General features: G+C 39.4%; 1 protein-coding gene across 1 annotated transcript; it reads right to left on the bottom strand.

Moving 5' to 3' along the window:
• Positions 1–3,300: 3,300 nt before the first annotated feature.
• Positions 3,301–11,962, bottom strand: LOC309694505 (uncharacterized protein). The gene is made up of 4 exons (XM_082514650.1): positions 11,564–11,962; positions 9,532–9,747; positions 7,619–7,840; positions 3,301–5,625 (listed from the first exon to the last, which is right to left on the bottom strand). Exons 1-4 carry the CDS (start codon positions 11,724–11,726, stop codon positions 4,283–4,285), a joined length of 1,944 nt encoding a protein of 647 aa, XP_082370776.1. The 5' UTR covers positions 11,727–11,962; the 3' UTR covers positions 3,301–4,282.
• Between the last annotated feature and the right edge of the window lie 923 nt (positions 11,963–12,885).

The following is a 12,885-nucleotide window of genomic DNA, read 5'->3' as shown; positions in this document are numbered from 1 at the left end:
CCTGTATTTATATAGCGCTTTACTAGTCCCTAAGGACCCCAAAGCGCTTTACATATCCAGTCATCCACCCATTCACACACTGGTGATGGCAGCTACATTGTAGCCACAGCCGCACTGGGGCGCACTGACAGAGGCGAGGCTGCCGGACACTGGCGCCACCGGGCCCTCTGACCACCACCAGTAGGCAACGGGTGAAGTGTCTTGCCCAAGGACACAACGACCGAGACTGTCCGAGCCGGGGCTTGAACCGGCAACCTTCCGATTACAAGGCGAACGCCCAACTCTTGAGCCACCATCGCCCAAAACTCTGTGTCTCTCTCTCCCCAGTCTCAGTCATGTCTCTGTGTTCTGTCTTCCTGATCTGTTCCTATGTTCTTCTCTTTGTGTTTTGTGTTTTGTCTCCCCAGTCTGTCACGTGTTTCAGTGTTTGTTGTGTTTGTGCTACTTCCTGTTTCATTTTGACTGTACCTCATCTCATGTGCATTGTGTTCAGTTTTGCTTGCTGCTGTGTTCCCAGGTGTCTCCACTTCCCTAATTACCCCTCATCCCTCTGTCCTTTGTCAGAGTGTCTGTTCTCCTGCGCCTCCAAGTTCCTAGTGGTCTATCCCGTTTAGGTTTTCCTGCTTAGTTCCTTGTTTCCGTTTGGTTTTCTTATTTTTGTTCTGTTTTGTCAATCAGCCTTAACAAATGCCTCTCCTTCAGTTAACTCATTTCAGTCACCACACGTCTGCATTTGGGTCTTCTCTCTGCCAGACAGACATAGATTTAACAATGTCTGTGAAGCTGGATTTAGGAAATGAGTGCTTAAAGTTTTTAGAACATGTTTATGTTAGCTAACTAATGACAGAACTGAGAGCTCACTGGAAAACAAGAAGATTTATAAAGATTGTTATCAGAGCATATCAGCTAACAGATGGGTTTTCCAAATCAGTGCAGCTAGCAAAACAATGTAGAACCACTTACTGCTCAAGAGACGCAGACTGAAAGTGGACACTATAGCCTTAATTTCTTAACATAAAAGTCCAGAACATCTTTATTGCAGCCAGGGACAAAAGTAACCCCTTAGACTGCTTTTTAGTTTTAGTTCCCGTTTTCCACTATCCTTTTTTTAAAACATTTCTTCTGCAGCCGCTATCAGGCTGCTATCAGTCTCTCCCAGAGGTGGTAAAAGTACAGACATTCTGTACTTAAGTAGAAGTACAAATACTACTTTTAAAAAATAAAAGTTTAAATACTGATTCAACTTCTCTATTCAAGTAGAAGTAAAAAAAAATACAGGCTCCGAAATGTACTTAAAGTAAGAAAGTGAAAAATAGTTCTTTGCAGGATGTTTCAGAAAGATTCTGGGTGGGCAGATCAGCAAATCTGATTTTCCCTTCAAACAGCTATACACAGGATGATTTCTTTAGATGACTCATCATTTAAAATACTTCAGTGCTTACAGTTAATGCAGACTCAGGCATGGAAAGGCTGGTGAAACACGATCACTTTCAGTCGGTTAATCGCTGCATTTATGTTCGCAGAATTGAAACGTTCTCCAGAGAAGTATTTTGAAACACCTGGATCCTTTTCGGAGTAGCTGTTTATAGATTCAAACATGTCTCAGAGAAAACAACCCTGCAGATTTCTGAGGTAAGTTTTCTTTCTTTTTTCTGTAGGTCACTAACAGAAAAAAGACCCACACAGGTTCACCTCACAAATATATAATTGTTTATATGTAGGTAATGTCCTCAAGTTCTTGATAACCACTTTTTCCTCTCTCCCTCTTTTTTTCTCGTCTGCTGTTGTGTGTGTTTGTGTTTATTGTGTTGTCTCTTTCAAACAGCTGCCGGTCCTCACCTCAGCAGTGCTGCCGTCTCCTGTAACCCTGAATGGTTCTAACCTACTTTTTCTTTCTTGTTTCTGATGTTGTGGTAGTTTTTGTCCTCAGATGAGGTTTGAAGTGTCTGTGTTGTGCAGCTGGTCTGGTCTGTCTCTAGACAGCTCAGGCTGCACCCACCAGTAAATGGTGGAGGCTCACAAGGACATAGTCAACACACACAAGTTTCTGGCTTTCTGAACTCCTCTGCACGAGGGTTTCTTCGACGAGGGGAGGGCAGTGAGGCACAGCCCCCCGTCCCCCGTGGCCCTGCTATGCCCGCCATCCTAGGGAGACCCTCTGCAGAGGACCTGAGAGAGCCAGGAACTTGTGAGTTGTGTACATCCACTCAGGCATCATTCATACTTGCTCTGTAGGCAGTTCCTGTCAGAAGGAAAAGGCAGAGCAGGAGCGCCGGGGGGCGGAAGACGGTGCCTCAGTGCCTCTCTCCTTCTGACATTGTGAAAAAACCCCAACAAATTTATAATTGTTTATATGTAGGTAATGTTCTCAAGTTCTTGATAACCACTTTTCCTCTCTCTTAGGGAAACCCTTTGCAGAGAAGCTGTCAGAGTTAGGAACTTTATAGGTTTTTGAGCTCAACATCATATTTATATAAAACTAAATTTTCAGTGAACATTTGAACCCCACTCAGTCGCGACAGATGGCCACCCCTTTCTGAGCCTAGTTATGTCGGAGGTTTCTCCCTGTTAAAAGGGAGTTTGTCCTCCCCACTGTCGCCAAGTGCTTGCTCATAGGGGATTTTGGGGCTTTGTTAAATCAACTGCTGAGAAGTTCACTGGCATCAAATTTAGGACACAGCAAATACGTAAATTTGTCATCAAGTGAGGAATCATCCATTTGAAACATATTCGCGAGTCATATTTAGTTTTGTATAAATATGATTTTAGGTACACTAAGGCCAATCACAGACTAATTTGTACAATTTGGGGGAAAATAAATACAAAATTTGGAGGAAATAGATTTGTCATTGTGTCAACACATCTTTGTTACATATGCAGTGCTGGTGTTATATTCTTAAGAGTTTGTTCATTTGATGAGTATATCTTTCTGCCTTGCTTCACATATTTACTGCTTCTTGGCTAGCTTTGGTCATGCTTGCATCAACACAGGTAGAAACAGATACACATCAGAGAATCACCATGCATCGGCCTATCTAAATGCAAATGGAAAACGACAAACCTCTAAATATAAATAACTTTTAGATTACTAAAGCTATCAATGGATCCACAGTTCCCAGAGTGAAAACACATTCATATTATGTTCAAGTCAGTTGTTATCCAATATTAAAACTATAAAATAGAATAAACACTATTTTTAGTTTACTTATTTAATAAAGAAATTTCTTAGAATTTTCAGAAAAACTAAAGTTATATATAGCAAATTAAGTAAGTACAAAGCAAGTAAAATTTTATTTGTATTACAATTTTCAACATAAACATCACAGAGTGCTTCACAAGAAACTAAAACATAAAAAAATAACCACAAGGAAATTTTAAAAGATGAGTTTTTAGCTGTTTTTAAACGAGATCACGAAGTCCCTAAATCCCAAGTTCATGCACACAGCTGTTGTCACAAACGTTGCACTCGCTTACGTCACTGTCATGAGACATTCTCGCAAAAAAAAATAAAAAATAAATCACGGTTTAGTAACGCAGTAATGCAGCGTTACTAAACAGAGACACAGAAGGACAGATATTGTTCCTCACATTACTAACTTTTTCAATGAAGAAAGAAAGAACATTTTTACAATCTTCATTCAATGAAACTGGACCAGCAGGTGGAGCAGGAGCAACAATATCGCTAATGATGTCAAATAATACCTTGGGGTTACCTCTGCTCCTTGAAACTAAGTCTGAGAAATAAGCAGCCCTTGCATCTCAAACTGATGCGTTAAATGAAACTAAAAGGGCCTTTAAATGAAAGAGATTAACATGTAGACAAGTTTTCCTCTATAATACAACAGGAATTGAATAGCAAATACTGTCATTTTTTCACAGGGACGGTTCTGAGAGGACAAACATTGCCTAAAATAGAAAGACAATAATTATTAAAAAGATTTGTTAGTAAATCAACATCGTTATAGGAAGGTAAAACTAAATTCAAAATATCAGAAAATTTAGCAGCAGCAGTAGAGGAATTTAAAGTGCGAGACCTAACCGCATGTCGAACAGAAGAGAGGAACAGATGGAAAGTCAAGTTAAAAATAAATGTTTATTGAATCTTGTTTATATAGATAGATAGATAGATAGATAGATAGATAGATAGATAGATAGATATGTGTGTGTGTGTGTGTGTGTGTGTAATAATCCAGTTTACTAGGATCTATGACACGATGCACGTTTACCAAATGTACACGTGCATGTAGCGAGAGACACCATTAACATTTTCTAAGAATGAAACTTAGCATCTAGCATCGTTTTTCATATGCATTTTCAACTGTACCGAAGAACTGAAACTTTTTCCACATGTGCTACAACAATAAGGTTTTTCACCCGTGTGGACTCTCATGTGTCTTATCAAGCTTGACTTAAGGATAAAGCCTTTCCCACAGCCTCTGCAACAGTGTGGTTTCTCACCTGTATGACTTTTTATGTGGCTTGCAAAATGTGCTGCGTTGCTAAATCTTTTCCTACAGGTGCTACAGTAATATGGCTTCTCACCTGTGTGAATTCGCATGTGTCTATTCAAATTTGTTTTTAAATGAAATCTTTTCCCACAAGTGATACAGGAATGTTGTTTTTCACCTGTATGAAAATCCATATGCATTTTCCAATACGGCTTCCACTTAAATCTTTTCCCACATGTACTACAAGAATATGGCGTTTCACCTGTGTGAGTTCGCATGTGTGTATTCAAATTTGTTTTTAAATGAAATCTTTTCCCACAAGTGATACAAGAATATTGCGTTTCACCTGTGTGAGTTCGCATGTGTCTATTCAGGTATGTCTTCTTACCAAAACCTTTTCCACAAATGCCACAAGAATTCTCACGTAGGTGAATTTTCATGTGTCTATTCAAATTTGTGTCTAGATGAAATCTTTTGCCACATGTGCTACAGGAATATCGTTTTTCACCTGTATGATATTCCATGTGTATTTTCAAATCTTCCTTCCGATTAAATCTTTTCCCACAGGTACTACAAGAATGTGGTTTTTCACCTGTGTGAAGTCGCATGTGTCTTGTCAAGTCTGACTTCCAACTAAATCTTTTTCCACAGTAACTACAAGAATGTGGCTTCTCACCTGTGTGAATTTGCATATGTCGTTTCAAGCTTCCCGTCCTATTAAATGTCTTTCCACAGCAACTACAACAATGTGGCTTCTCACCTGTGTGAATTTGCATATGTCGTTTCAAGCTTCCCGTCCTATTAAATGTCTTTCCACAGGTGCTACATGAATGTACTTTCTTGGAATTTTTAACCATCGGGTCTGCTATGATTTGATTCAAATTATTTCTGTGTAAGTCATTGTCCTTGCTTTCACACTGATCTGTGACAGGAGAGTTGTGAGAAAGGAGCAGGACACTGCTTGGTTCTGGTTCCCTGTAGTCACTTTCTTCACTAGCAGGAAAAGTTTCAGTCTCCTGCTTTTGTTCAAGCGGTTTTCCCTCTTCAGTGGTACCGAGTTCCTTGTGTTCCTCTTTAATCTGTGAAGGATCCTCCTGGTCCAGACTGGAGTTCGTCTGGTAGCAGACGTGCTGATATGTGAGCCCCTCCTTGTCCTTACAGTCATGTTGTGGAAAATCTGAAGGGACAGATTAAAAAAACAAAACATACATTTGAGAAATTACAAGGTAACCTTAACCATTAGCAGGTCTCCACATGGTAAGCATGTTATTCAGATATACCAGTGAAAGGCATGTTGTGGGGAGAAACTATTTTGCTGACTCAGTGAAAACCATTTTGGCTGCTCATTTACAAACTATATGAAAAAACACTCTTCTTCTGTGATCGAGTTAAGTTTAGAATCATATATTTCAGAAAGTCAAATATAAATATTTACCATACTTAACCCAATCCGGAATCTGTTTGAATATTTTTTCCCTTTCCATGCTGCAGAGCAAACCTCAAATTCTTGAAAACCGGCAGAACAAAATCTACACCCAAACTTTGTTGGGTGTAGATTTTATCAGAGAAGGTGGTGGACATTTTAAACTTACACTCACTTAAACTGACTTCTTATTTTCTCCTCAGCTTCTGCATCAGTTAATAGTGGAAATCTAATTTTTGTATCACCTATCAGGGGAGATTTCCAAAAAAAAAAAAGTCAGCTGTAAAAAAAACACAAACTATTAGATTCTCATAAATATTACTGTGTCGTACTTTCTGTGATATTAGGTGACTGTTGAGTCTGTAATTTCAGTGATATCTAAAATTGGTTCAACTGACTTAAACTCTTGCCTTGAACATCTCACATGTGTTTCACCAAGATTTTTGCTCCTGTTCAAAACTCATCCCCAAAATGTTGCATGAAAACCTCCTGCGTAAAACTGATATCAGACCACCACCTCTTTCTTCTAGCTCCTCCATGGTTATCAACCTGCCTCTATGTGCTCCCAACAGAGAAGATGCCATAACCGACAACACAACACTGTGCGTTTGTGGTTTGATTCATATATGTATAACAGCAACAATCAAACATCAAAACTGGGCAAGAACAAAGATCAAATAAAACAAACAGATCACCAAGGATGAGAAAATAAAGGTGATTTGTAACAAAACAAACAAAATGTAGGAGAAAACAAAACACTTGATATAGAAAGGCTTGTATTAAAGGTTAAATGGCAGAAAACACTTAAATGTTTATTTAAAAATTAGTCAAAACCTTTACATGACACCTAGTGAAGTACATTTTTATTTAGATTAACCATAAATTTCCTGAGCAGTCAATTCAATTCAATTTTATTTATATAAATGAATAGGATTAGGCTGCTCAGGGCTTCCCATGGTGCCCGAGTGTTTCTTCTTCACTCACCTCTTTTCGCGCTGTGTGTTTATACTACACCACTATCACATTTTATAGAATTGAATTCTGGCACTCTCTGCTTTCCTCCCCCTCCACTCACCTCCAACTGGTTGCAGCAGATAGCCGCCCCTCCCCTTTCTGCTAAAAGGTTGCTTTTCCTCAAAATTGGGGACTTTAAAAAAGCCAATGTGAGCCAGGAGCTTTCAAATATAAACAGTATACTCGACCAGAGAGGAGAGGACATTGGATCACAGTTACAGCACGATTAGCGAAGTCTATCACCCTGTGCCGTGTGCTGCACTCTGACTTTCTGTCCACGTCATGATCAGGCTGAAGCTCTCCAAACCTGTTGTGAGGACTAAAAAAACTGGAGTAAGGAGGCTGTGGAGGAGAGACGCACGGCTTGGAATCTACAGACTGGGACACATTGAGGGCTACTTCTAAAGGCTGGGATGAGTTTACGACACTGTCACCTCCTATATCCACTTCTGCAAGGACAGCATTGTGCCAGGATGAGTTTTAATAATGGCAAATCCTGGTCCTCCTCTGCGCTTCTCCCTGTACACTAACTGCTGCACCTCCAGCCACCAGTTTGTCAAGCTGATTAAGTTTGCAGATGACACCACCGTTATTGGACTCATCTTGGACGGGGATGAGTCCGTCTACAGGATGGAGGCTGAACGTCTGGTGTCCTGGTGCAGCCGCAACAACCTGGTGCCGAACGCCCAGAAGACAGTGTAGATTTATTGAGGACTTTAGGAAGCACACATACCTATTCTTTGCAACTTTACTTCAGGGTTCCACATGATGTCCAGCTCCTGCCCAGTCCAGACGATGACATCTTTGGTTTTTGGCTTCAGTGAAAGCTGGTCACTTTCCTGATTGAGGGAGATTTCCTCTTGTTCATCTTTAGTCTGTGGAGACTCTGGGTCCTGCTGGTCCAGACTGGAGCTCCTCTTCTGGTCACAGACCTGCTGGTTATCCAGAACTTCATCTTCAACACAAGAACACAAGAAAATAGTGACTAATGTTATGACAAGAAAATGTCAACATAGTCAATATTCTGACCCCGAGTCTCCCTAAGCTTTAGCAACTTGACCTTTTTCTCATATTTAACAAACCAAACATTTCATATTCTGCTTGCTTGTAAGTGAAGAGAGAGTCAATGTAATGGATGTCTGGTGGGAAGGAGTTCCAGAGATCTCAAGAAGAATCTCTTGGGAACACCGCATTGGAAATGAGAATTCTTGGGAATTTACATTTTATGACTTGGTTGAACCGACAGGAGCCAGAGAGAAAATATTTAAACCAGTTTAAGAGTTTGTCAGTGATTCTAACAGAGGCTAAACTGTCAAGAAGGTGTTAGAGAGTGTTAAAGTGCTAATTTTTGTGACTGCCAGTGATTAGCACACAATATATAAAAAATTTAAAAAAAACATACAAAACCACACAAACAAATGAACAGCAGGATGATCTGAATATGACAATGAAAGCTAATCTTTTAATATTTTACTAATAAAATACCCTGGTCACTTTATTAGGTACACATTCCTAGTACTAGATTGGAGCCCCTTTTGTCCTCAGAACTGACTTAATTCTTTGTGGAGATTCAGCAAAATGCTGGAAATATTCCTCCGATATTTTGGTTTATATTAACCTGAGAGCTTCACACAGCTGCTGCATATCTGTCATCTTCACATCCATGATGCAAATCTTGTGTTCCACCACATCCCAAAGGTGCTCTATGAGGTTGAGAGCTGGTGACCTAAGTACAGTGAACTCACTGTCATTTTAAGGTAATGGTGTTGTAACCAATTATACTAATCAATTGTTGTATCCCATCTGCTTCAAGATTCAACATGTTATGTGTATTCAGAGATGCTCTTTTACATATCTTAGTTGCAAAATGTGCTTATTGGACAGTCAGGTTGAAGCAGTCTGTTCATTCTCTTCTGACATCAACAAGGAGTTTTCACCCAAAGAACTGCCCTCACTAGATTTTTTATTTTTCGGACTACTCTCTGCAAATCATACAGATGCTGGAAAATTTCAGCAGATCAGCAGTTTCTAAAACACTCAGTGGAGCCAGTCTGCAATCAAAGTGATTTAAATCAGCGCTCACTTTGAACTTCAGCAGGTCATCTTGATCACATCTACATGCCGAAATGCACTGACTGCTGCAATGTAATAGGCTGATTACATTTTGGATTAAAAAGTAGCTGAATGGGTCTCTCAGATATGCGAGTGATATTTAAGGTCTTTAAGGTGTTTTAAATATTCCCTCTCATGCGCTGAACAGCAAAGAATTCTGTTCATATGCAGAAAGTCATCATTTATGAGGCGTACAAATCACTAGTCCAACTTGGTCCTTGTGGCCAATATCCACATTTTTCATTGCCTCAACGGTTTTCCTACATTCTGCGTACAGTTCTGAGCCAACATGACTTAAATCTATATGCAGAAAATAAAATATAGATTTAAAACCCAGTTTTTATTTTACTGTACTAACACAAAACATGTCTTCAGTGAGGCAGCATGCCAGGCAGGAATGCACACCGCCTGTCTTTGTGAGCTCTTTTCATGAGGAGTTAACTCTGATATCATCATGTGATGTTTTTATATGAGTCATATTCATTTCTGAATTATGAAATAATAATAATATTAATATATTAGAGTTTTGCATACCTGTTGTGGTCAGCTTTACTCCAGGTTTACACAACAAATCCAGCTCTTCCCTTGTCCAGACATGAATGCCTTCAGCCTCCTGCTTCAGTTCAAGCTGCTCTCCTTCCTCACTGCTGCAGGTTTCCTCCCGTTCCTCTTTAGTCTGTGGAGGCTCTGGGTCCTGCTGGTTGAGACTGGAGCTCCCCTCCTGGTCACAGACCTGCTGCTCATCCAGACCTTCGTGTTCAACAAAGAGACACAAGAAAATTGTGACAATAGTCACCTATGGAGAATTAAGTTCATGGTTTCATGGATTCTTCCATTCTTGCAGACTTTGCCAGAGAAACATTTACTCATAGTCATTTGTTGATTGGGTGTTGTTATTAACCCTGCAGCTGTACAACTGTGGTCCAATTTTTAGATGTGACTGCCAGTGATTACCACACAATGTAAAATAAATAAATAAATAAATAAAAGAAAAAAAAAACATACAAACAAATGAACAACAGGATGATTAGAATATGATAATGAAAACCTACAGCATTTTAAGAAGGCCGGTATATGTTAATGCTAATTTTCTAATATTTTACTAATCAATGCACACTCAGTGGTCACTTTATTAGGTACACAGTGCTAGTTACTAGGGCTGGGCGATATGACCCAAAATTCATATCTCGATATTTTTTAGCTGGATGATGATATAAGATATATATCTCGATATTTTTTTTAAAGCCATAAGTTAAGAACAAAAAGAGAGTTCCTAGTCACACTGTGTCCCAGATGTCACACGGGCACTTTTATTTACATACAGTGTAGATGTACATGAAGAAATTACTCAAAAATAAATTATCAGCATTTATTAAATAATCATGGTCCATAAATAAAAGAAAACAACGTTGTTTTTGTGCATAACAAAAAGCTCACAATTGTGCAGTCAAAATGTAAACTAATAGACGCTGAGCATAGTAACAAAGAGACAGATTTCAGAGCTGCACCACGTCTCTGAACAGGTGCCATTTATGGTCCTTATACACACACAGTACGTATCACTCCGCGAGGCTCCTCCCCGGTAGCCGTAATCCTCCGACATCAAGCGGTGCAGCTCCGTAGCTTAGCAAAGTCATATTAAAACATTTTTTGACAGATTGCTGAGCGCTGTGTACCACATAAAATCGGTTTGTGGTCAGCAAGCACAACCAGAATTCATACATAAGGCGCGCTGTCGATTTTTGAGAAAATGAAAGGATTTTAGGCCGTGCAGCTCCTCCGGGCTGCATGTCGTTAGCGCGGTTAGCTCGTTAGCGCGGTTAGCTCGCTAACACGTTGACGCCGTCCAGCCCCACGCACGGTAACTCGCTAACGGAGATTTTCCGCTTTCATCTTGTCATTGCCTGCAGGTGAAGCTATGGGGGAGGGGGAGTTGTGTTCAGTGAAGGAGAGGCGAGGCCGAGTAACGTTGCGTAGAGACAAAAGTGGACGAAAGAAAGGCAAATCTGCGGCTCCACAAGTATAATTATAACGTAACATAGACTATATCGATATAAACGATATTGTCACATCTTATATCTCGTATGAAAATATATCGATATCTTTAAAAGAACTCGATATATCGCCCAGCCCTACTAGTTACGTGTATTCAGAGATTCTCTTCTGCATATCTTAGTTGCAAAAAGTCATAATTGGACCTACTGTTGCCTTCCTGTAGGTTGAAGCAGTCTCCCCATTCTTCTCTGACATAAACAAAGAACTGCCTTCACTAGATAATTTCTCTTTTCGGACCACTCTCTCTAAATCATACAGACGTTTGTGCAGATCGGCAGTTTCTGAAACACTGAGAACAGCCAGTGTGGCACAAACAGCCACACCACGCTCAAAGTAATTTAAATCCAACTCGCCTCCCCAAAACGACGCTCACTTTGAACTAACAGCAGGTCATCTTGACCACGTCTACATGCCGAAATGCATTGACTGCTGTCATGTAATTGGCTGATTATATTAAAAACTATTGTAAATCAACGCATGAATTTACTACTAATAACAGAAATCCCCACACCTGTACTGTGTGACTTTATCCCGGGTCTGATATCCAGCAGTCTTAGCCGACTGATCTCCTCCTCATACCGGACGATCGTTTTTTCAAACTCTGAGAAGATTTGTTCTGCGGCAGCAGTTAATCTCCCCTCTATAAACTCTCTCAGATGAAGAACTGAAGACATTATTGCTACAACAACCGATACATTCAAACTAAATTCTTCAAACAAAACTCATTCACGATGCAAGCGCTGAACGGCATCATTTCCGCTATTCTTCTTCTATTGAACTTCCGGTAGACTGGAAGTATCAAAGGCGCATTGCTGCCCTCATCAGGTCAGTCCAACAAAAATCAAGTCTGGCACTTTCCAGAAACCTGGATAAAGAATTAATGGTTTCAAATGACCAATTCATTGTGCATAAGGCTTCTTTCTGCAGACCATCAAACCATGCTTAACCCTTTCTGACTTACATGCCTCACACTCATACTGTTGCTTTATTATCATCACAGCAGCAGTAAAGTAAGAATGCTTTGTTGATAGAAAGATTTTTAAATATTTAAAGTCCCCCCCCCCCCCCCTTTTTGACATTTTTAATGTGTTCAGGTTAAACCGTGCTGCTTGATGTTACTGTGTGCCTGCTGTTTTCATCAACAGTCTTGTTCTGTTCTAAACACTCAGATTCTCTTAGCCTAGGTTGATATTTTTGCCACGCGATTATAAGGGATATCGTGGAATAAAGAAAATTCATTGATTAAAGTTTGATTTAATGGAAAAATCTTTAGTTTTTTCCAACATTTAACATAAAGAATGATGTCCTCATAGATTATAATCATAACTATAATTATTTACAATCTGTTTGATAAAGGAGGGTCTCTTGATTTCTCTGTTAAGTCCATGTAGTGGAAGTGAAATAACAAATCAAATCAAATCAAATCAAATCACTTTTATTGTCACATCACATGTGCAGGCACACTGGCACAGCACATGCGAGTGAAATTCTTGTGTGCGAGCCCCACAAGCAACAGAGATGTGCAAACACAACAACACAAACGAGCAAAATACAAGAATGGCCAACCTGAAACTAATAAATATATGTACAATATATAATAGTGTATGCATTTCTGGATGTGTATACTAAATATTTTCCTACGTGTGTGTGTGTGTGTGTATACACATTTTTACAAATTAAATAGTAAAAATAATAATAATAATAATAATAATAATAATAAAATATATAAAATATACAGAGTTGAATATGTGCAAAACAAGTGGCATTTATATACAGTGTGGAGTGCATAATGTTAAAGTTCCAGTAGTGAAGCTGAGGTGTCTATGACGTGTT

This window comes from Aulonocara stuartgranti (genome assembly GCF_965226115.1).
Source record: "Aulonocara stuartgranti genome assembly, chromosome: 18".
NCBI lineage: Eukaryota > Metazoa > Chordata > Actinopteri > Cichliformes > Cichlidae > Aulonocara > Aulonocara stuartgranti.
The sequence above is the reverse complement of the archived record's forward strand: the minus strand, read 5'-3'. Positions and strand labels throughout refer to the sequence as shown.